At 52.1% G+C, this 25,211-nt stretch overlaps 1 protein-coding gene across 1 annotated transcript in view; it reads right to left on the bottom strand.

The window, feature by feature from the left end:
- NTNG2 (netrin G2) overlaps positions 1-21,742 on the bottom strand; it is a gene marked incomplete at both ends in the record, with an annotated part of 35,008 nt that extends 13,266 nt beyond the window's left edge. Inside the window, 2 exons of the mRNA XM_079544722.1 lie at positions 8,964-9,607; positions 21,530-21,742. Of these exons, the coding sequence (XP_079400848.1) occupies positions 8,964-9,607; positions 21,530-21,742 (857 nt within the window). The remainder of the gene's footprint in view (positions 1-8,963; positions 9,608-21,529) is intronic.
- Positions 21,743-25,211: the final 3,469 nt, after the last annotated feature.

Genomic DNA, 25,211 nt, shown 5'->3' with positions numbered 1-25,211 from the left:
CAGTTAACACCAATGTGGCAGCCCACATTGTGGCTGCACCACAGGACTGGATGTTGTGTTGAGGGACATGATTTAGTGGGAGCTATTGGTAATAGGTGAATGGTTGGACTGGATGATCTTTTAGGTCTTTTCCAACCTTGGTGATTCTATGATTCTATGATTCTATGATTCTATGATTCTATGATTCTATGATCAAAACCCCTTTTCACTTCATGCAGCCAGCCCACTGTGCCCGGGAAACATCACCGTCAGAACCTGCCTTATAGTCAGCACCTCATTGGAGAAGGCAACAATGAAAAACACTATTCAGCAACCTGCAAACATTAACAAACTTCTAATGAGCTGTAGGCCAGTGTGCAGGGAGTAATTATCACTGTGCACAGCAACTCCTTTTGCTCAGACTCGGGAGGTGACATGTGCAGAGCACAGAGGCTGAGCTTGTAGCTCACATGTGGCACTCAGCACTCAGTTCAGCCAGTTGGGCAAGTGCTGTGGGTATCAAAAATCCTGTTTCATTCTGGACAGTGGATCCCAGCACATCATGATGGTTTCTCACTGCTTTCTCCATCGTGTAACAATGTATACCCTTAAAAGCAGAACCATTAGAAAATAGTGATGCTGAACCTGATGTGAATGTGTGGAGCGGTCTGACCAGGATGAGTTCTGCTTTGTAGGGCTACTTGCAGAGCTGAGGAAAATGAAATGCTCGCAGGGAAGCTGTGGGAAGAAACAGCCTGCTTCTTCTTGTGCTCTGTCAGCCCAGGAATGAACAAAGTGGATGAGGCTGGGAGTTGTGCTTGGTTCCTTCCTGGCTACAGGCACCACGCATGCCTAAGAGCACTTGGATCCCCCAAAGAGGCTCCCAGGCACCGTGCTGATGTGGTGAGCCTGCCTCTGCTGCCTCTGTTCATGCATGGCTGGATACACTGACCTCATGTATGATTTCTTTCCTTCCTCCCTCCCTGTCCTAAATTCTAGCAAACTGTGCTCAGAGGCTGAGCGTAAACTGGGTGAGTATCCCCATAGCACAGCCCTGCTCAGCTCTGGCCAAGCAGGGTAGGGAGTTTCACAGCCCCTAAAAAGGAAGAGGGGAACAGGGGAGCAAATGATGCCAGTAGAGCAGGGGCTGACATGCTCAGTGTGCTCCATTGGAGCCTGGAGCTGGAGGAGCTGCATCAGGCTGAAAGCAGACAGCCTCCAAGCACCCACACTCTGCAGCTGAAGCACGCGGTGGCTTTGGGCAGTTTCACACCTGGGGATGATGCATTTCAGCTGCTCTGTGCCCACTGTGAGGACAGATTTCGGCAGAGCCGTCTCAGCCCTTTGGTAGAGGTGATGCCCGGCCATCGGCGCTGCAGAGCTGGGCTCTGAATTATTCAGCGTCCAGCGAATCTGGCCTCCTTCTTTCACTTCCGAATAAGCGAGCGGGAGCGGAGGAGGGAAGGAAGCAGGCAGGGAAGGGGGTTAAAGCAGGTCAGAGCCTCACTGCAGCCGCACCGGGCCCTGAAGCAGAGCAGCAGTGTTGGAGAGCCACAGCTGCCTCCTCCTGTCCCTGCACGGTGTCTGATCCTTTGCCAGCGGAAGCTCCTTTGCCGGAGAAGGGCTTCACTCCCTAATTGGTGTAAACAAGGAAAATTAAATAAAGAGCAAACACAGGCAGCCTCTCACCCTTCTCGCCTGGCTCGCCTATTTCTCACTGCTCAGCCCGTCACCGCTGTGCAGAAGTTTTGTTATCCAAAAGATCAATTTTACTGGGGAATTGCTTTCTGGCTTTGACCTTTGAGGATCATCAATCTAAGCAGGGAACTATAACCCCAGTGAGCTGACCCCCCAGCACAGCACTTCTCAGAGCAATCAATCAGGCTGCATTATTTAATAGCCAGCAGCTGGCCTAGGTTGCCAATCCTGTTTTGCCCCAGCCTTTCTGCATTTGGACTTCCCCACTCTGCAGCTCAGCTTTAACCCCTTCCCCAGGCTTTCCTGTCTCCCCCTCTGGGCCTCCAGCCCAAGGACATGCTCTCGTTGCCAGTCTGTGCTCAGCATCATTCCCCAGCCAAGATCCAGCTGGTGGAGACAGGAGAAAATGACATTAACCCGGTCCCCTGGGTGGGAGCTGCTCGTCCTGCTCGTCTCTTCTCTTCTTTCCCGGGCGTGCAGCCATCTCAGGAAAGAGAGGATGAAGGGAAAGGTTAGGAGCAACTTAGCAATGAGGCTTAAAGAGCAGCAGTAGGGCAGACACCTGTGCTCTGCAATGGTGAAGGCAGCAGCGGCCTCAGTCCAGAACTGACTGCTCTGCCTGCAGCACAGAGCTGAGCACGGGGTGCTCTGGAGGGCTGGTGGCTGTTCTTATTCTATTCTGGTTGGATACCACTGGCACAGCTGCCCATGGAGGTGGAATCACTGTCCCCAGAGGTGCTCCAGAACCACGGGCACTGAGGGACGTGTCAGTGGGCATGAGCTGGGGTTGGTGTTGGGCTTGGGGTTCTTAGAGGTTCTGTTCCAACCTTTGTGATTCTGTGATTCTATGCCACGATTCTCCTTTCCAGCTCATGGCTCCAGACTAGCAGTGATGGCAGCAGTTCTTGGTGAGTACTCAGAGCCTATGTGTGGTGCAGCCATGGTGGGTGACAGCAAACCCAAGGGGAACACAGCACCCTCAGTGATCTGGGGACACCCAGCTCTGCTGCTGGGAGGTGGACACAGCTGCTTTTTGCATTGCAAGCTCACACCACACCTCAGCAAAAGTTGCCAGAGCAACACTTGGCCCAACACGCTGCAGTTTGCAGTGTGCAGATAGGGTATTTATGAGTTTATCCTTAGTGCAGGTCGTTCGGCTGCTGCCTTCCCTCCAAGTGGTGCAGAGCAGTTGGAGGCTGCCAATGCCTCCACCAGGGAATGGGAAGGAGCTTGGAGAGCCAAGGAAAGTTTACAGAAAGTGTCCTTCTTTTTTTTTTTTTTTCTTTTTTTAAGCCATAAAGAGCAGCTCTCCCTGCGTTTCCCCAAGTCAGCATCATGGAGGTCACAGCAGCGAGCGGCTGGAGGTGTGCTGGTGCCAAGACATCAGGCTGCGGGAGCAGGCACAGCCCGCGGGTGGGTGCAGGAAAGCAGCCACCTCCCCTGAGCTTTCACTACCAATGACTTTAGAAACAAGTTTTAAAAGATCTCTCAGCCCTTCCTTCCCTTCTGAAGATCCTTATGTGTTTCACAACCGCTTTTCTGCTCATAGCTGCGTTTTGAAGAGCACGAAACTCAGGAACATTTCTTTGCTCCTTTCCTTCCTGACCTCTTTGCTGAATGAGCAAAGACATGGGGCAGCAAAAGCCATGATGGTGTGCGACCACCTCTCTTTTCCTCTGATCCAGCCCATGCTGTCATCTCCACCCTGTGCTCGAGGTGAGGATGCTGCTGCAGGTGGCCCAGGGATGCGGTGGAGACCTGGTCCCCTCCCACTGGCTCCCATGCTCTCTCCTCTCTGTACTCTGGGCTGGCAGTGGTGCCCCCCTGCTCCCTTTCTGCTTACCCAAGCTGGCATTGGGGAAAGATAGAACACAGCAGAAAGCTGCTAATGACTGCCATCCAAAGGAAGGATTATGATCGCTTTCCCCTGAATTGTTTGCTCTCACTGTAATTGATGAGCCTTTAATGAGTCTCATGGGATGCTGTGTTTGAAGGGAGCTCTTTCCTCTCCATCCCGAAGGAGAACAGTGTTTCAACTGATCTCTGCTCTTGGGGAAACATGAATAACTCTTCCCCTCTCTCTATTGTCATCCCCAACCATGCTCACAGCACGCTCCAGCAGCTGCCTGGCTGTGGCTCACCCACTTTTTACCTGCTCCTTTGCGACTGTTTTGGCAGCTCAGCAAAAGCATGGAGCAGATCTGTTGGGCAAAGCACGATGAGTGCTCAGCTTGGATTGCTTCTGGCCCATCTGTGCATGCAGAAGCAAGGAGAAATAGTTCCTAATGGCTGGTCTATGTAAGAGGCACTGTCTCTTGCTGAGGACCTGTTGGGCAGAGCGGGGCTGAAGGGGCCATGCAAACACAGAATGAGACAAATGTGGCTCATTCACCCAGGAGCAAAGCCAGGAATGTAACTGAGCTGTGGTTGAAGCCAAACAGGGAGGAAGAGACATCTTAATGCTCTGCTGCTTTCAGCGCAAAGCGGGGAGGGAGGGAGGGAGTTTTGCTGCTTTTTGTAGAGCCAAAAAATGAGCAAGTAAGAAAAACACCCTGGGTTCAGACAGAGGCACGTGCTGTGAGTGGTTCCTTTTCCTTGCGGGTTTTTGCTTCTGGTTGTGTGGTGGGGACTGATGAGGGGAGGAGCCCTGCTCACTGCCCTTCGAAATGATTTGAGGTTTGGGTTGCAAAGAGGAGACAATTTAAAAGATGCCAAAATGGAGAGCGTGCTAGCTGGCTGTTCCCATTCAAGTGGCTATTTATTTGAAATAAGTTGACACTCACCAGCTGTCAGGATCCTGCTGACTGGTGGAGCATTGTTTACATTCAAAGCTGTCTTAAAAAGGCAAACACAAAACCAAGCTTCCCCATTAGGGGGTCAGGCAGCAGAAGGGAGGAAGGGTGAGGAGGACATCGCAGCGATACATGGCCGTAAATATTTGCAGAGTAATGTGTGTAAATGCTCTTGGTCTTTCTCCTGGAATGCAATAACGCTTGCAATTGAGTTCATTGGCCAAATTGGATTTGGGTTCCTGTAGAAGTCTCTTTATATTAAGTGCTTTAACATACATCACCTTCTCAGTCTATCAGCAAAATTCTATTATCTGCTCAGGGCTGGACACAGCTCGGCAAAAAAACCTGGGTGGAACTAAAAACCTTCACAAAACTAGGCAAGGAGCAGGTAGTGGGACCTGGAGCATCTGCCTATTGACAGAGTGTCAGCAGTGCCTGGGTGCAGGGGGAGATTTGTCCCTAACTGCCTCGTTCCCTCCCAGCAAGCTTCCGTGGGAGTAAAGCCTTTTACGAGACTGTAGGAAAGCAAAGCAAACAGTTGCTGTGCCTTAACTTAATTTAACTATATGACCAACAGCAAGGTTTTGCTTGAACCGAAGCTAATTCCAGCCTGGGTGAGTGCCAGGGAAATTCATCCTTCCAGCTCTTGGGGCTGCCTGGCACGGAGATGAGGACGGAATGAGGACCTCATGGTACCGCTGGCGCAGGCTTGGCCGTCCTTGACACCAGGATGCTGTTACCTCTGGGGACCTGTGCGTGGCTGCTGGGGGCTGTGGGACAGAGCAGGGGTGATGGGGGCTGTGCTCAACCTGGTTTTTGTGGTCTTCCCAGAGGTGCTGAGTGTGGGTGGGGATGGCTGTGAGCTGCTGGGTCAGATCACGAGAGAAAGTAGAATCACAGAATCATGAAGGTTGGAAAAGACCACTCAGATCCCCAAGTCCAACCCAAACCCACCCCACTGTGCCCACCAATACGTCCTTCAGTGCCACGTCCCCACAGCTCTGGTAGATGTCTGGGACGGTGACTCCATCGCTCCCTGGACAGCTGTGCCAGTGCAACACTGCTCTTTCTGAGAAGAAATGTTTCCTGATGTCTGTGTGGTATGGGGCTTATTTTGGGGTGATGTTCCTGGGCATGCCCAGATGACAGAAGCCCATGCTTCCCCAGATCCTGTACCCCCAGGTCCCTGCTATCTCCTTTCTGCAATGCAGAAGTTATGCAGCTGGTGGGTCCCACCTGATCTTCACGAGAAGGCATTCAGTGGGGACATCAGTCGTTATGCAAAGTCTAAAGGGACTGCTCCAGAGTTTTGTGTCTATTGCACGGTGATGAGTATCACTCCCTCCTCCTGCCTTTCTCCACAGACTGCTTATCACCAGCAGGACAGACAGACAGAGCATGCACAGGGGCAGGGAGGACAAAGGAGAAAAATCTTCATAATCAGCCTGAAATTGATTCGCTTCTGCTCAATCTGATTTCTCCTAACTGAGTCCATGTGTCCCAGCTATGGCACATTAGCTTCAATTACAGCTTATTAATGTCTCTGTGATGGAGCGTGCCCCACTGAGCACTGTGGTGACTGACGTTATGGAGGGGAAAAATTACTCCAAAGAGACATGATGTGTAATGGAGACAGAATCCATCTCCCTCTGCCAGTCCCAGCAGACAGGAAAAGCTCATCCACCCGCTCTCAAGAAAACAACCAAGCTCACTGCTGCACCAGGGAGAAGATTGGAACTGGATGATCTCTAAGGTCCTTTCCAACCTGAGTCTATGATTCCATGACTCTACAATGAGCAGTGAGCAGAGATCTGTGGGGAAAAGCCCTTCCGCTTCCCTTACCCGCACGCCTGGCACGCACACGAGCACAAGCACACAGGCCAAGGGCTTGTCGTGTCTATTCCTGTCCTGACTCCTCTGCAGCTCCAGTTACTTTGCAGATCAATAGGGACAGGATGGAAGGAAAGGAGAAAAAAAAAGAAGAAGAAGAAGAAAAAAAAGATATAGAAAAGAAAGACAGTAAAAATAAACCTTCAGCCCTGAAAGGAGAAATGCCACCTGGCTGAGGTTGCAGGAGATGCAGACAGAGTGCAAAGCAGCAGCACCAGGAAGGGCCCTCAGGACTCACTTCATTTTCAGGTCCTGTCAATCTCTTGGGTCCCCACTGACCTGGCTAATGAAAGAAAGGAAGGCAGCAGAGTATTTCCCTTTTCTCCCTGTGTCCTTTGCTCCATCACTCTGCTTTTCTGCAGAGCTCTGCAGGGTTGTGGTGAGCAGTTTTCGTTGATGGGAAGCAGAGAGAGGTGAAGGATGAGTGTGCTTGGATGAGGTCCTGGGATGGCACTGCACCAGCATGAGGAACCACCCATTGTAGCCTGCTCTGACAGCAAAGCATTCTGCTCTTCCCTTCACTATGAGCTGCAACTGGAGATGGACATCTCTCATTGCGTGCCATGGACAACCACCATGCACCACTGCTCCTCCATCCAGCCCTGGGCTGCTCTCATATGCAGGTCACCAGCTCCTCTACACCCCAGCTGGGATCCTCTGGCTGTTTTTGCCTTTCTTCAGAATCATCTTCCTTCTCATCTCCTACGACCTCAGTGGTGAATCCCAAACGACACATCCTTTCCCTTCCTTCCACAGTTTGCATTGATTTCTCCTCTCTTCATCTCAATACTCCACCCCTTCTTGGACCGCACACAAGATTTAATTTGGTCTTAGTCCCTGCAAGTAACAGGCTTTGCTTATAGCTCGAATTAGATTGCTTTCCAGAATAAAAAAGAAAAAGAAAAAGAAAAAAAAAAAAAGGCCCTGCTTGCTGGTACTGGAATAACCACCAGAGCAGAGTGAATTCACACAGAGCTGCTCCACCTGAGCACTGGGGGTTCAGCCCAGGACAGCCATCAACTCCATCCCTGTCCCTCCCTGCTCTAGAGACCTCCAGGACCCAGCCAGCAAAGCCCAACTCCTCTCCTCCCAGCCTTGGCAGAAATGCAGCATTGCAGCTCCCACCAGGCGTTTGCACTGTTTGATTGCACCGGCCCAGGGCTGTGGGTGGATGTGGAGTCTCTGATGTCTCATAAGGGGTTGTGCCACCCCCACACCATGTTCCTCCCCTGTTCTATTTGACTCTTTTCACAAAAATTTATTGGGGTTTTCTCTCTCAAAGCAACCTCTGCTGCCATAATAGGGTATGTGGTGAGGTTTGGACAGGGTGGGAAAGGAAGACACCTGACAGGCAGCAAGAGGCTCAGTTATGGGAAATCTCAGCACTGTAGCCAGGAACTAGAGATGCTGAAGGGACACCTTCTGCACAAGGCAGACATGAAAGGCAAAGTGATCTGTGGGGACAGGCAGCCATGGGCCATCACAGCCTCTACACCACACAGTAACAGCTCTATTTTACCACGTATCCTAAAGCATCAAGAATCCCAAATATACTGTGGACACGGCAATGAGTCCTTGGTTACCTGCACAGCACCTTTGAAGCTCAGAAGCCAAAGGTCCTTGCACAAGGGCATCTGATATCACATCCTCATTTACAGCTTTCTGAGCTGAAAACTCTGCATCCCTTTAACAGCCCAAAGTCTGACCAGCCCCGATGTCCAACCATCCACTCCAACCCTTCCTGTCCGCTCAGTGCTGCCTACCAGACGCTGCAGCTTTGCCACCAAGGAGCCACCATGCTTGGAGTCAAAGGGAAGGCAGCGTGCTGGCCTTGTATCTGCCTTTGCCTGCTTTGTGGCTGCTTGCTCAGCCCTTCCCGCTGCCCTTCCCGTCACCCCCCGCTGAAATAAAGGGCTCTTCCATCCCTTCCTCTCCCTTGGAGTGCAGTCAAAGCCAGCCTCGGCGGCACCTGCGGAACATTTCTGCTTGTGAGACTCAGAAGCAAACAGTTTGGAAGCAATACAAACGGCTCCTCTGTCGCTGTGGAGATTCTTGTTAGCAGTGGTGGGTGATGGGGAGATTTTTCCCCTCTCGCCTCTGAGTCTCACACAAGCTGCATCCACAAGCTGGATGGGAAATCAGCCATCTCGGCATTTTTCCACCTTACTTTGCTTTTTCGGTTGATGTCATAACATAACATATGGCACTGCACAGAGAAACGAGAAATAAAAAGCAGGAGAAACAAATCCCCTCCTGCCCAGCCCTGCCCCAGAGCTGGTGCTGGCTTTGGCCTCTCCCCAAAGCTTGTTGGCTGGAGCTGGGGCTGAGCCAGGATGATCCTCCTTGGACCAATGGAATTTAATGGGGAAAGCCTCATTCCTCCCCCCCCGCAGAGGGCATCCCTGGGGGTGCTTCAGCCTTTCCCTGCAAGGACACATCTCTTTTATGACAATGATGCTGCCCTGGCTTGGGAAAGGGGATATTAGAGAGAGGAACGCTGATCATCTACCAGTTGACATCAACGCTGGTGGCTTAGTTGTGCATCAGTAAACCTCTTGTCATCCCTCCAAGAAGAGATATACAAAGAAATACAGCGGCCATTACCTGCCGGTGACTTCAATGTTGGACACGGCGTAGAAGTACTTGTAGAGGTTCTCCCTCTGCACGTAGGTGCCCCCCAGTGCCGGTCGCAGCAGCCTCATCCTCAGGTCGGTCACGGTGAAGAAGTCCTTGAGCCCCTTGGCACTCTCCAGCCTCGTGTACAAGTTGTCCATGTTCTTGAGGTCAGGGCCAGCGAAGATGGCGAAGCGGTCCCTCACCTCAAAGCGGACGGTCTTCTCCTTTTTGGAGCCCGCCCAGCGGGAATATTCCTCCGTGCAGAGGACCCTGTTGGCACTGGTGGTGGAGAGGTCCCGGACCCTCCGTGCTGGCATGCTGAAGGCCTCCATGCAGTCATCTGCGTAATACTGGTACGGGTGCCAAGTCCTCCCGTTGTCCAGCGACTTCTCCAACATCATAATGGTGGGACGGCCGTACTCAAAGGTGATCACGATGTCGTCCGTCAGCTCGATGCTTTTGTTCCAGGACAGAGTGATGTTGGCCAGAAGCGGTTCCGGGTACCGGCGCCACGTCACACTCTGCCAGTATGTGGCCAAGCCTTCATCCTCGCTGTCAAACATGAGCTTTGGTGGGTGGGCCAGGTCTGGGTTGGAGGCGTCGCACTCGTCGCTGCACAGGTACGGGTTCTCCTGGAACAACAATGATGGTCACGTGAAAAGGCGACACGTGGGCATCGCAGCCAGACCCTACTTGCCCCATTCCTGTTTTTTGGTGCTTTTGGTAAATGTTGACTGCTCAGCTGAGCTGGAGTATTGGAGGCCTGGCTCTGCATGGGTTCTCTGCCCTAAGGAGAGCTGAGCTGTTTCCTCTGATAGGTCCTTTGGGAAAGGGCCCATCAATTTGACACAGGGGTGATTTTCATAGAAAGTACTTTCCCTGACACAGTCCCTGAGAAACCTCATTTCAGCTTGGCCAAGTTACAAGCCCATGGAAGGCCATTTTCACGCCTGCTTGCTCACAAGAACAAACAGCTCAGCCCCCAGGCACAGCTGCATTGGGCACATCCGTGTCCCCAGTGGCTCCTAATAGCAGCCCCAGGCTCTGCGGGGCCCAGCACCACTGCAGGAGGAAGCCCCATCCCCCATCCACACTAAGGGCCCTGCAGAGAGCAGAGCTTTGTGCTCATTGCCCATGGGGATAGGCACTTCCCGAGGTGTGGTGCAATGGCAGAAAAGGTACAGCCATCCCATTATGCCCACAATGACATGCACTCATGTCCCCTTTTGCTCATATCCCCATTTCCTCGTGTCCCCATGTGCTGAGCTGCACTGTGAGTGCACAGTGAATGTCATACATAGCAAAATGTTAAAGGTTTGGAGGTACACATCAGAGTTACCTGCACTGCTGGGTTTATTGCTCGTGAATGCGTGAAAGCCCTTTGTGACAAGCTGGGGTCTCTCCTGCCCTTCAGCCCCTGCAGGGATGCGTTATAGCAAGCATCAACCCCTGAAAAACTCTGCATGGCTCCACACTGCAAATCTTTGCATACAAAGCATCTCTTTGCTTCCCTCTCAGACCCAAACCTGGGCTGGGAGTGCACTAGGCTCAGCTGCAGCCAATGCCTTATCAAACAGGAGGTGATAAAGCTGCTGGAGCTGACTGAGGTTGATGCCTGGAGGTGAGCAGCCTGCAAAGTGGTGGGGTCTGGTCTGGTCTGGTCTGGTCTGGTCTGGTCAGGTCAGGTCAGGTCAGGTCAGGTCATGTCATCCTGAGCACAGCATGTTAACAAAGTAAGACTGAGAGCTGTTCTGTGGAGAGATGCTGCTTTGCCTGCGGTCCTGGCTGTGAGTTTGCTTTGAGCTGTGAATCTTTTGAAACCCCAAGTGCTTGTGGTCTGCTTTTAGGGTATCTAGTGTGTCCTATGCAAAGCAGAGAGTTTCTGGCTCCCATAAGTGGGTGTTCTCAGGTGCAGTGTGTACGTTGAATATGGACATTGATGTATGTCATGAGGTGCATTGGACAATCTGGTCTTTGCTATCTCCAACTGGGCTACCAAAAGTACTGGGATCTACTTAGAGCTGTCTGTATCCTGAATGTGTAAAATGGGTTTCTCTGCCTAGACGTGGCTCAGAGACACATTAGATGAGAGCAAGCCTCCAAAAGCTCCAAAGGGTGTCAATAATTCTCCCCTGAACAGAACAGCAAGCAGCTGAGCTGTGTGTGAGCACTGGGCTCTCTGCAGGTGCGTGGAGCAGCAGCTGTGGGCACAGGGGTCCTACAAGCAGCCACTGCCTTGCTTGGTGCATGTGTGTGAGGCTGCCAGGGGAGGCAGCTGATGAAAAGGCGCACTGTTCCCATCCCAAAACTGGGGAGATGTTGTCTGCAATGGGGGATGTTGACTGTGGGCTCTGGGCTGTGCTTGGTCCCCTCCTGCTGCAACACGCTGTGCTGGAGCAGGGAGTAAAAGAATTAGGTATTGACATATTTAATATGCTCTCCTGACTTGTCACATTCAGAGGAATTGTTTACCTCTGCTAATGAGACACAGCTTCCTGCTGGGGGATGCGGCTGCCGCTTAGCGCAGCTTTACGGTGGTTGATGGGAAAGGAAGAAAAACGCACCTCAGCTGAAGCTATGGGGGCTCTGAGTGCATTTCCTGTGCTGAGGCAACATATTGTGCTGCAGTATGCTTCTGCTGCAAATGTGGTCGTACAAATGGCTTAATAGGACAGCCCTGAAAAGGCCATCCCGATGCTCCTATCGAGGCTTTCTCTGAAGGCTCTTGGTAGCTGAGCTGCACAAGGGAAGGTGGAGGGGCTGTCCCTGGATGCTTTCTAGAACTGTGAAGGATGTTGTCAGCGGGCATGGTGGATTGGAGTTGGACTTGGTGATCTGAGAGGTCTTTCCCAACCTTAATGATTCTATGGCTTTGCAATCAAACCACAATGACAAAACCTAGCCCAGAGCTGTGGCGATGGATGGTGGCATGGAGTGGGGCAGGTTTTGCAGGAGCAGCAAGGGGAAGCGATGGGAGTTTAATGAATGCAACGCGCCATGGTGCAGACTGGGAGGAACAGAGCATGTCTCCCATCTGCTCATCCCAGAAAACAGAAAATGGAGGTGCACCATCCCTGCTGGCTCCTGTACACCCAAACATGTGCCTGCACGTGGCTCAGCAGACAGCGAGCCCAAATTAGTCTTCAAGCACCCTGGGGTGGCACGTGGCTCAATTACTGCTCAGTTGTAACAGGGCAAGCGTGGAAATAACCTCTAAGTGACAGTGCTGGAAGTTGGGAAGAGCCTCAAAAGCCACCGAGTGAGTCATGCCACCATGGCTTCCTCTGCTCAAATGAAGTGTTCCTTTTTGGTTTTTGGCTTATTGAAATGTCCTTCCTCCTCGGGATGCTCAATGCACTTTCTGTTGGTGGGGTGGTTTCAAGTCAGCCGGGAGGGCAGGGGGGAGCGGAAACAGATGGCCGTAATTTGGCTGCTCCGCCGGTCCTGGTAAGATCAGTTATAGCTCTGTTGAAACAATTCCAGGTATTATTTTAGACTCTGGTTTCCTTATCCAAGCCATGTGTCCTCCAAAGAATCTGTCCAAAGTCTCAAGATATTTACGTCTTCAATCTAAAAGTCAGAATGCATTAGCTAGGGAAACTTGGTCTTCGTGCGCTTAAAATAAAGCAGCTCACTTAGAGTCTCACGCTATTAAATCAGTCGTGAATGTCCTCATGGCAGCTGGATGCTGCAGGTCCCTAGCTCTGGCTGCTCTTTTCTTGCGTGTGCACCAAGGAGTGCTGCAGGATTTCTTCTCCTGAGCTCAGCCCAACTGGCAAAGCCCTGGGGAGAAGTGGCAAAAGCTGAGGGCGGGTTGTCACAGCCGTTGGCACCGTGGCAAGGGATGTGCCTCCAAAGAACAAACATCCTGGGGGTAGAGGTGGATGTCCCGTTGGGGGTGGCACATCTGGAGATGCCCCCATGCTGGTGACTGCAGCCCATGGGTTTCGTTTCCCATTTGTGCTCTGCAGAAATGCTGCACAAGGGTCCTTCTGAAGATGAGAGCAGGGATCTAGCTGGGGATTTCCTCCTAGGATTTCTTTAGAAATAAGATGTGTCAGGGACAACAGGAATCCAGGGTGCTGAGAGGAGCTGCTTTCCACTCCGCCAAGAGAGAGGGAATGGGAAAAACAGCCCCACTCAAAGCCTGCCTGCTTGCTAGGGCTCTTAATGAGCGCACAAAGTTGTTTTGCTTTATTTTCCTGGCAGATAATGCCATTTTTAAGCCTCATAGCATGAAATTATATATTTTTGTAGGTGAAATTGCTTGATTAATCACTAAGCTGTTGAATATTTTAAACAAACCAGACATCTGTTGTGAATGGTGGAAGCTGGGCAGAAATAAAGCTGCAGCTTTTAGTAGATCTCCATGCCAAAGGGAAGCTAGAAAGAAATTACAACCACTAGCTGCACCGTGAAGAAAAGCAATAATAACATTAGTAATATTAAAGGCAGGAGAGGAAAGATTTGAACAATGAACAATAAAAGGACAATGTGAAAGTTTGTACTGCTCTTGTAACCCAGTATGAGCTTTCAGCTCGTGCCTTGGCCAGGGGACCCCACAGAGCTGCTGCTTTGCTGGGTCTCCTCTGCTTGATTAGGTTGGTGTTGAGGTGAAGACTTTTGCTAGAATCCCAGTCATGCTGGGATCAACCTGTCTTTAATTACAACCAGTATCCTAATAAGAATAATAGCAATGTCACACCAGCTTGGAATAGCTCCAGATACTGTAACTTCGTGTTTTCAGCTGAAGTGGGGAATACTTGGCTTATCTCTAAGAAGATTTTTATCTGAGGGGAAAGAAATCAAATACCTTTCTTGGGCAGAAAGGTCCGTGTTGTCATGCAGTTTTCTCACGTGCTTATGTTGTACTCCTCCTTACATTGTATTTTCCCCAAAAACTGGCTTTCAGAAAGCTCTCAGACCTTAACTGACTCCACGCTTTGTGCAAGAGCAGGGGATGGTTAGGCAACATGAGTGCCCCTTCCACCACCAGCAGCACTAAAGACCCTGTGAAGGGGCTCCAGCTGCCTGTGGGCTGTGCAGATGGGACAAGGCTCTGGTGACCAGGTTCACCCAACAGCCAGGAGCTCTGGGCTGAATGTCACCTCCGCCCACCCGGTGACAATCCTCTCCCTGCTGCTCTCCAGACATCTTAAGGAGCTCTCAGGTGCATCCCAAGGTCTTTCAGCTCCCTGCAGCGTGCCTATGACCCTGCCTTTGATTTTTCAGCTTAAAGATGAGCTGATTAGGTTTGCATTGTCCCCACGTTGCCTCGCACGGCAACAAAGTGCTGGGGTTGGTATCAGATTTCCAACCAACCGACCCTGCGGAACGACCGCGTCGGCAAAATCCTGGCGTGCACCTGATTCCTTGCAAATGTCCCCACCGTGCTCTGATGCCACCGAGCTGCGGGTGTCCTGCAGGCCACCTGTCACCGGTGGGACTGGTGGAGGACAGGTCCCCGACCCACAGCAGCCCTGGGTGGCAGCAGATGGCCCAGCAGTGCTGATGGACACCTCCTGCACGGCGTGTGCCGGGGGCGATCGCAGTGGGCGGAGGTGACAGCTCTCTGTCCTCATCTCTCCGCGTGCAGATACCCGAAGTTCGATTTCGTGGCTCCCCTGTGGAGCACGGCGTCGGGTTTTGTTTGTGCTGTGGGATAAAGCTGGAAGGGAGGCTGCGGAGCATTTGTTGTCGTTTTGCTCTTTACGCTCGAGTTCCCTGATTAATCCCCGGATTAACGGCCCCATCCGCTGCTCCCCGCGGGCAGGCGGCCTCGTCCCAGCTGAGCGACAACTGCCCTCATCCCCTGCACTGACACGGGGTTAAACCTGCTTTCTGTGTGATGTGTGCATTGAGTGACTTCCCAGTTTCTTTTTTTTTTTTTTCAGTATCTATTTCATGATGCAACCGCTTCCCAACCAGAATCCCATTTACACGAGGGGATATGTGGGATTGTCCTGAAGACGTTATTGGGCATTTCCACTCTCGCCACTCTTGACCTGAGGGGTCAACATCTCTGTCTGGATTTATGGAAAGACATGGTGATTTTTTGATCAAAAATAACATCAGTGGGTAATTAAGTCTTACGCTTCAGGGCACAAACCGTAACCTGCCAGTGGCTGGGATGCGACTCCCAGAGAACTGGAAATACTCACTGACAATTAATTTTCACTCCATTCGTGGGGGCTGGGAGGGATCAGAGGGGTGAAACAACCGTAATTAATTTACAGCGATTATTTCCAACAGCTGGCAAGTGGCACAACTCAGCAGCAGCGATGTCTGGGAGCACGGAAATAATTGAGCAGAAATTATGAGGTGCTTCTGGAATGAGGCAGCCCCACACCTTACTGGGCTGCAGGCAGTGGTGACATCGAGCCCCATGTCCTGGGGGCTGCAGGTGGTGGCCCTTGGAGGACAGAGCTTCTTGGCTCCAATGCACTGTGTCCTGGTGCCAGGATCATTTTCTCATTGTAAAATGATGGGATGGTCTCCATTGGCTGTGACACCAAGGGGAACCTGTGCTCTGGTATCTATCCTCCCTGTCCTTTCTGTAGATTTAGGGGCAGGGGGGCTTGGAGTAGTTTATTCTGGCTTGTTAATGCCCTTCTGAGATCCTGGATTGACCGCTGGACTCAGGCAGCCCCTGCTCATGTGTTTGCAACAGCACAGCCCAACACTGGGGCAGACAAAAAAGGGGAGATGCGTAGCTGGGGATAAGGGGAGTAAGGGAATGTAGGGTGCATGGGGAGCACCTGAGCTCCTCCTGCAATGATTGCCCCACATGGCAAGTGTCATGGGCACTGTGTGGGGATGTTGGCTTGCTGCCTCCCTTCCCCTAGCTGCCTGCAATGGGCTCTGCTTAGGGCAGGGAAGGCAAAAGGGGAGAAGAACGTCCTGGCTAACAAGCAGTTTCCTGTTTATTAGCAGGTAAAGACAGAGCTAGCATGAATTATTAATAGGGTGGAAATGGGGTCCCTCCACAGATCTGTGCTAATTCTGGCTCAGCCAAATGTCACTCCCTCTTCCTCCCCACTCCATCTTGCAGTGGTTGGGGGCATCGATTTCTCCCTCCCTTCCTTTCCACCCTCACATCTCAGGGTGTCAGAGCAAGGTCACCCCTGGGCATTAGGACGCTCTGCTTGCGGGATGCTAGATCCTATGAGTCAGCAGAAGCATCTGGGATTCAGAATCCCATGAGTCAGCAAATACATGTGGGATTTGGGATTCCGTGAGTCAGCAGAATGCACACAGGGTTCAGGATCCCATGAGTCAGCAGAATGTGTGCAGAATGAGCCCAGCCTGATGCCTTTCCTGCGTGCCTCTTTCCTTTGGCCAGCAGCAGACACACTGAGCAGCACGTTCCTTGCTCAAGGCTCTGCTGCTCCCTCGGGCCCATCTCTCTGCAAGAGAGAAGATGCAACCCGTGCTCACTGGCTGCTGCTCTCCTTCCCCCTCTGATCTGTTTCTGAATTCCAGAAGCATCTCATGCTTATTTCATCCATGGTGTAATGCTGGAACAGATGGGCTGTACTGCATCCCATCCCCTTGAGGGGAAACTGAGGCAGGCAGAGAGTGGGGAGTGGGGTTTGGCATTACCCAGCACACCCTGGGCAGTTGAGTATTAGTTGCTCCTCAATTGAGCCTTAGTGTAAAGAGCAAGGAAACCTCAGCTCTTACCCCGTACTCTTGGAAATGTTCCCCACAGTCTCCTCAATACCCCACGTGAAAAGGGTCTGCACCCAACTCTGGACAGCAGAGTGCAAAGGGAGGGGAAGGAAACTACCGCCCATTGTACACCAGGGCTGACCCCTGTCCCTTGCCCATCCTCATAGCAATGCTCAAACACACACAGATCCCTTCACAGGCAGTAATGGATGAAAAATCCATTGACACAACAAACTCCAACCACCTGGCTGAGCTCAGCCCATTGCAAGGGTGACCCATTGCAGGAGGACCCCAGCACAGCACTGGCATTCAGAAGTGATGGCAATTCCAAACCTATGGGGTGCCCCAAGCAGCCCCAGCTGCACTGCAGGGTTACCTTGGACCCAAACCTGTGTGTGCAGCCCAAATGTGGGTGATGTGAGGGTTAAGTGACGCATGGAAAATTCCACTCCTAAGCAGATAATCTGTGCTGGGTGCATACACACAGCACACAGCCCGGCCTCCTCCCATGGCATCGTTTGTGAGCGCTCCTTCATTCTGACCTGGTAATCCCTGCTGAGCTGTAATAACCCCATTCTGCAGGGCAGGGCCAGGCTCACTTTGGAATGGGGCTGCACTGTTGTTCCTTTGGTGGGTTTGCAGATTAAGGGGTGACTTCAAGCATGAGATCCACCAGCAAGGCGCGGAGCTGGGGGCCCTCAACCTGCAGACTTGGGCATGCATGCATGGATGCACAGGTTTAACCTTGGTGACTGCTTTTAGCTCGCCAGGAGTTGCAAGCTTTGCTTTTCCCAAGGCACATCCCTGCAGGCTGTCTGTGAATCCAGTTGCCCCATCCCGTCCTGTGCCCTGCTGCAGCAAGGGCTCTGTGCACAACCAGCCCCTACCAGCAGCACAGCAGCGACCTGTTTGCTGGACCCGGAGTGCATTATTGATTCAGGACTCAGAAAACGCTTAGGAAGTAGGAAAAGTGTCCTGCTCTCTAAAAGCCTGAGCGCCTTGCGAGCTCAATACATGCAGCCTTTGCAGAGAGGCTTGCTACGCTGCCATTAATATTTTATTCTGTAAGAGGTCCGGGTAGTTTGAATGGGGGAGGGCAGAGCTGAGTGTTGGGGGTGGGAAGAGTGAGGAACAGAGGTGCTGTTGCAGTGCTCTGATGCGGGGGGAGCAGAGCATGGTGCTGGGTACCCCTGCACCCGCACTACATGGTGCCTGGGCTCCTGCTGCATGGAGCATTCCCCTCACTTTTGCTGTTGTATGCAAAGCGTACAACATTTGGTTGTTTCATGCTATGCTTAAGCAAAGCTCTTCTTGAGAGCAGCTCAGTCTTTCTCATCCCTTTCAAGGTGGGAGTAAACTTTCTGCTCGCTGTACCAATTAAATGTACCTGACAGTCTGGGTTCTATCACTGAGCCTTTTCCATCAGCACGTTGAAGTGACTCTTGTTAGGAAAGCACCATCCTGCTATGCAGCGTGATGAATCCCGAATCGGGCATTTAAGGGAACTGCTGCAGACTGGGGGAGAAGAAATCCTGTTTGCTCAGCACTCTCTAATTTGAAGCTGAGCCTGTATTCTCTTGTTTTCTGGAAAGCCTCTGCTTTTGTAACACTGAGATCCTGCTGCACTGGAATGGCCTCTGTGGCAGCATGCAATCTGTTGGGCAGCAATGCTGTGTGGCCCAGGGGTCTGACCCTGAGGGCAGGGAGCTGCTGACCCAGGTTGCAGAGGTGCTCTGTGCAGAGCCCTGGTGCTGGGGAGTCAAAAAGGGGGGGGAGGGGGACAGGACTGAAAGGCACCAGTCCTCCTCCTGTGTTGCAAAGGAGTGCAGGTGTGTGTTAGGAAAGCTTTGCAAATAGCAGCAGTTCCCAGTTCCAGGCACTCCTTCAAGGAGAGGGGTGGATTTTCCAGATGTTGTGTTCATGTTTTGGAGTACTGAGCGGGGAATGGGGCCCCTGCACTGCACAGATGTGACAAAGAAGCAGCATCTCATCCCTGACTGAGGGGTCATTTTAACACCTGGGAGTGGATTTCCTGTGCTGCTGAGAGTTGGCATTGAGGCTCAGCGATTGTCCCCAGCACCATGCAGGGAGGGCACAGCCAGCTCTGGGTCCGGCCCTGCTGAGACCAAGGGTGGGCTGATTCACTGCAGGGGAAGAACATCCACTTCTCCTGGAAGGGATTTTCCTTTCCCTCATCCTGACTCCTGGGGTGGCTGCGGAGCTGAGAAGTCCAAGGAAAGAGCTCCTGTGCTCAGAAGTTTGTCTGCTTTTTCCAATTTTAGCACCCTGTTTAGTAAGAGAAATAGCTTTTAGCACAAGCCTTATCAGCCCGTGTCATTCAGAAAAGTTTAGCTAAGAATTAAACTAAACGTCAGCCTCGACTCAATGTGTAATGAATAAATAAAGCCTCTTCCTTTCATGTAGCCATGCCAAAGTCAACGAGCCCTATTAGCTGATGAAACAATGCTGATGCTAAATAAAAATACCTCTGACCCATCGATATGGGCTGAGAGCTCACCCTGCATCAAAGAGCATCGACTGAATGAGAATGCCATCCCCACGCCTGGGAATAACTGCTTCCATCTCCCAGAACTGCCATGGGGCAGTTGCTGCCAACACCTCTGCTGTTTTCCCACTTTGCTTTCGGAGGTGACTTGGAATGCCTTCGAGCTTTTGTTTCCTTGTCTGTCCCTGCCCTGTCAGGAGTGAAGGCACGATGCAGTTTCCAGGTGATGCTGCCAAAAGGGTACTGACATGGCCAGGGGACAGCTCAACAGATGGGGACAAATCAAAGCTCCCAGTCTTAATGAGCAGCAAAACATTGCACTGCCAGAACAGAGCAGCCCAATGCGACCAGCAATTGCTGCAAAAGAGAGAAAACGATCCTTCAAACAACTCTCACATCCCCCCACACCTCCTGGAGCAGAACGTGCTGGGTGCTGTGTAATCCCCTATAGGCATAGCTGGGAAGTTCAGAGCCCCGCGGGGTCCTGGTGCTCCCTCCAGCCATGGGTTCAATGCCCACCTCCCGTCTGGCACTGTGTGTCTGGGTGTCTTTTTGTTTTGGTTTCAGTTGTCTGAGCAGCACAGCCATCCTGTGGGGCTGTGCTTAGGGTTAAATTTGAACAGTGCTGGTTTAAGTTCACAGACAGCACTCTGCTGTTTTGAAAGCCACTAAGAAAGCAATAGTCAGCCTAAGAAATTCTCTGCTGGACAGCTGGGCTCATATGGGAGCTCACCTGTTATGGGACTATAATCAAAACACAAAGGGAATTGATAACAGGACAGGGAGAGGCAGTGGAGCGGGCTGCAAAATAACACCCAATGCTCTTTGTTTTCCCTTTTCTCGAGGAATCTATTGGGATTCTGCTGTGTTTTCTGCCCCAGTGCCAGGCAGGGACAGGGAGAGGTGAATCCATGTTGTGTGTTGGTGCAGCTCTCACTCACAGCCATACGTGGTGTGTGTGCGTGGTGCAGCATGTGCTGTCATACACTGCGAGGAAATGCTGCCGGCGCCCAGAATAGAAGGGTTTCAGCTGGATATTGACTGAACAGGGGGAGGCAGAGAGCTGATCCTGAGTGGTGGCTTTTACTGGAGGAGGGCAATGGAGCTGAAGCCCCGAGCAATGTCAGCCAGGGAGTTTGCAAAAAGCAAGCAAAGCAGAAAGCGATCTGTTGTTCATCTTTCATCCTTCTGCAGACAAATAAGTGGAAGTCCGGACTGCCCTACCAAGAGTTAACAGTTCTGTTGGCATCCTTGGGCTTAAGCTTTTCCTTCCAATGATCTTTTAAAAGGAAAAGCTGCTGCTTTGCTGGAATTAGGGGAAACGGCGCTGGTTTCAATGAGCCCCCGCAGGTTGGGCAGAATGGGGTAAATAGTGGTGACATGTAGTGATGGTCTCCGTGTTCAACATCCCACGGTGTATCAGAGCTTTCCTCTTGGCTTTTCATGGGGAGCCCTGAGTTGGGGGACTTTCCCAGGGGGAAACTGAGGCATAGGGTGTACAAACCTGGACAACGCTGGCAACAGAAAGTTGGCCTCCTTTCCCTCTTGCACTGCTAACTGCAGTGTGGTGCTTCCCCAGCACCCCTGGCTTGGTGCCCCCCATGGATGCTCTCCCTGCACTGGGGGCTGAGTTGTCACCACTGGCAGTGGGAGGGGATGCTGTGGCCACGTTGCTGCACTCTGCTTTGACCTCTGAACTCTTTTTACCAATGCAAAGCCTTGTGAATTATAAATCAGGTGCTCCTGCTGAGCTTTGTGGTGCACAGAATGAAATGCGATGATTAATATTTAAGTGAAAATAAGTTAAAAGATTTTAACTACAAGGGCAAGTGTCTGTCGGCGGGCTCTTTTCACGTAGGGCAAAGGCAGATCTGGGGTTTGGGGACATCAGTGGACTGAAGCCACTCTGAGCTCCCCATGGGTACCACACAGCCCCGTGCGGGTGTTACTGGCACAGTGCCCCAGGTTTGGCAGCTTTTTGGGGTGGGTCAGCAGTGACATCCCAATCAGCTGTGCCCATCCCTGGAGGTGCCTGAGGCCAGGCTGAGTGGGGCCCTGGGCAGCCTGAGCTGATGGGAGGCAACCAGCCCACAGCAGGGGGGTTGAAGCTCAATGATTTTTAAGGTCCCCTCCAACCCAAGCCATTCTGCGATCCGTGCTCGGCGAAGTTCAGGTGATGCACTCACTGTTGGGTGGGTATGTCTGAATCTCAGACCCCACCACCCAAACCAGTCCACTACTTCCCACCACCCAACCCTGCTCAGTGTGACACCAACATCACCGCCCATAGTGAAGGTGTCCCTCCAGCAGCACCCAGCAGGATGCTCTTCCTGGCCACCCGCACGCAGTCCCATCTAGCAAGGAGGGAAATACTTACATGAGTGCAGAACCTCTCCGGAGGGTCCCCACATGTGATTCCTGCCGGATCCACTCTGACCGTCACGTAATCCTTCATCCTCATGGCCCTGGGCTGACACGCGTAGAACTCCCACGATGGGCCGTCGTCGGTGGTCACCCAGGACTTGCAAATGTCATACTGTCCCATGGCCAAGGGGAGACGGTGCAGGAGGAGAGCCAGCAGGTACAGCATGGCAGCTGCGGCCGAGCGTGAGTGCCCTGGGCTGGGGACGTGCTGGGAGTCCAGGGGGAGGCGGCTGCTGGGCTAGGGGGTGCTCTCAGGTTCAGCATGGAAACTCCTCATTTACAGATGGTCCGCTCTAGGGAGGTCAGGGCGAGGACAGGAGTGATCCCACGTTGCGTTCGGCTGTGGAAAGTTTCTCTCTGCACCGAAGCCAGATTTGCAGATGACTTGCTTGGGAAAGTTTTGGCTGGGATTGTTGCTCAGTGGTCAGAAGTCTTCCTTAACCTCATCTTTTTTTTTTTTCTTTCCCCTCTTTTGCCGTATGAAAGAGCTTCCAAATCAGCATGAAAATATCTAGAGGTGACTCCAGTCAATCAATAGAAAGATCAAGTTCTGAGTCGCTGATGAAATTTGATAGGAGCAAATTGGAGAGGCTGCGGGATGGTGCTGGATCAGGTGTTCCTCGACCTTCCTGTCTGCTGCAAACGCGTCACTGGGTAGAGCGCCTTAAACTGTGGGTCTGCTTTGACAGTTATTGGGGCTTTGGGACGTTAATGTGTCAAATTACCATAGCGTCTGGGAGCTGGCAGAGAGGAGCTTTGGGGCTACAGTCCCCTTCTCCCAAAGGGTGACGGGGTTGGAGCCGCTGTGTTGGTTGGTGGCATCGGTGGGGTCTGCGCGATGGGCAGCGCTGTCCTCTGCTCCTGCGGCGCTGGGAGGCACCGCGTGCAGTTTGTCTGTCTGTCCGCCCGCCTGTCCGCCTGTCTGTGTCTTCTGGCAATGGAGCATCGGGTTCCCAAGCCTTCAGCTGTGAGCCACGCTGCTACCTGAGGTCTGGTCCCTCTCTCATGGTCAGAGCGAAGCGGGAATTCATTAGCGGGCTGCACCTGCAAATTGAAAGACAAATGAGCTGGGAGGGAGAGGGGATGCATCTGGAGCAATGAGGCCAGAGGGTCCCATGGGAAACACAGCCCTCAGCTGGCTCTGTGATCCCAGACACACGGCGGGGTCTGTAAAAGGGAGATATACAACTTTAATAAAAAGAAATCCATAGTAAGATGCTTATGGCTCTTCTGCTGTTTGGGAGGTTGGAAGGAGAGCTTCCCCCGCTTAAGGTATCTGATTTTAATGGCAGCTGGACAACAATAGCCCTAATGAGTCTTCAAATAATATCAAGAAATAGCTGGAGGTCATTAGAAGATGGAGAATATGCAGACACAGACTGGGGACAGACAGAAAATTGAACGTCTTGAGATAAGCAAATAAATGTGACAGCTGGGGAAACGCATCGACAGTCCAACATCCCCACATATGATTTATCTGAACAATAACGTTTAATAAAAAGCAATTTAAAGTCCTAATAACACTTAAGGTTTACCCAGTACAAGGAGCAATGACCTTCTCAGTAGTCATTTCAGGTGAAAACAACAATTCTGCAGTTTTGTTGTCTTTCCACTGGAGCTATACGAATCTTTAGTAATTGCAAAACCAAATGACAAAGAACTGAAAAAGGAGAGCGGAACCCTTGGCCAGCAGTGGAGAGAAAGCATCATAGGAGAGGTGGGAGGCAGACATCCAGAGCAGAGACTTGGCTCTTGGTAATTCCCTCTCTATTGGCTCCTCCAACTTTTCTCCCACAATTTGGAGGTGTCTCCTCCATTCAGCACCAGTTTGCTTTCTCACGAAGCTCACCAAGGCTCAGAGGCTCCAGGTTAGCGGGTGCATCGATCCACGCCGGGGGGATTCGTAGTGCTGTGCCACTGCCCCCCTTTCCCCCAATCTTTGGTTGAGAGATTTCTGATTGAGATGAATGAGTTCAGAAGGGAGCAGCCATCTCTCATGCTTCATCGCTGGCTCTCAAAGAAGAGCCTATTACAGACGCATTGGACCTGAATAAACTCCCAAAGAAAGAATAGACTGGCTGCTATTTTTACATCATGAGTAAATGTAGTAAAAATATGAAAGCGGCGTGACAGAGTGTTTAGAAGTCCCACTGACATCAGAGCTGTCTTTGCAGTTAAAATAAGTCAGCTCTTCATTATTACATCCAAGCAGTCCCAGCCAAGCACCCAACAACTGCAGCATGTGAGACTTCAGCCCTGGGATGCAGCGCCTTTAATGAGGGCTCCACCGCTGGTTCGTTTATGGATCTATTTTCATAGCCGTAAAACCCTATTTTGCACTTGAACGGCTGTCAGGGAAGAACCCAGGAAGAGGAGATCTATAATATCTATTAGTTTCTTGTTACGCTTGCTAAATGTTGTAGGTTCCCAGGGAGGTAATTTGCCTGGGAATTGAGAGGCGGTCAATGACACGGGCACGCGGTGCAGCGCTCCGACAGCACCGACCCTCTGCAGAAACAGGAGCGCGGGGCGGCCCCGAGATGAACCAGCACACCCCGACCGGGGGAGAGAGACTTTCTGACCCGAAGGCTTCGCCCTGCTCGCCTTGGTTTGGCACCGACCAAATAAATCTTTGCCCGATGATATTAAGAAACTGCAGTTCGTGGGAACAAATACAATCAGTGCTCTCTGTTTTCTTTGAGGCGTATGCAGCACTCGCAGGGGACTGATAGCCAGAGTATTAAAAACACAAAATGAGATTGTTTCTCGGCTGAGCTGGTTCCTTGTTTTTCTTTCTTTTTTTTTACTGTTATTGGATTAACACCCAATTGAAATCAAGAGACAGCGCCGAGCAACAACTGAGCTGCTCTGGAATTAAGGACACAAAAGTAAACTCAACGGAGGAGTCCTCAGTTTCGGAAGTTGCCTCGAAAATAAAACCCAGCCGCCGTCCCCACCGACCCCAGCGCCGACGGAGCTCGGCTGCGCGTCCCTCCCCGTCCCCGCGATGAGAGCCCTTCCCCGCATCCCCAGCAGCGGGGTTGGGAGCACCGCTGTGACGGAGCTGTCGGAATACGGCAAAGCTCAGAGGAGCGCCGCGTTCCCCGAAGGAAAACCCGTGCAATTTCGCTTACGGCAGCCGCGCTCCTTCACGCGGTTGTGCCTCCCGACCAAGCGATGCCACGGGGTTCATTGCGCCTTACGAGAATTCGAGGTTTGGGCTTAAAAAAAAAAAAAAAAAAAAAAGTGGGGAAAACGGGAAACGTGCCGCGAGCATCTGCGGCTTTGCATCTCAGCTGGAAACTCCGAAGCGGAGAATCCGAAGCTGATCTCCCTCCGCCCGTTCCGTAGGGGCGAGGCGCTCCCGCAGGGCGGGGAGAGGATGGGGGTGAGGGGACCGCGGGGGGCGGCGGTGGATCTCCCGTCCCCGCATCCATAACGCAGCTCCGCGGGGCCGCACCGGGCGCAGCCCCCGCTTCCCACCCCGCGCCCCCCAACTTTCAGCGCTTACCGGGGGGTTCTGCGGCTCGGGGCTCCCGAGGAGCGGCCAACTCCGGGGTCGGGCCCCAAGGGCGGGCGGCCGGGAGCTCGTTGCGGTGCCCGGCTCCCCTCCCAAGTTAATGCCGAGGCTGAAA

Source organism: Tetrao urogallus, assembly GCF_951394365.1.
Source record: "Tetrao urogallus genome assembly, chromosome: 19".
Lineage (NCBI taxonomy): Eukaryota > Metazoa > Chordata > Aves > Galliformes > Phasianidae > Tetrao > Tetrao urogallus.
This window is presented reverse-complemented; position numbering and strand designations above follow the sequence as displayed.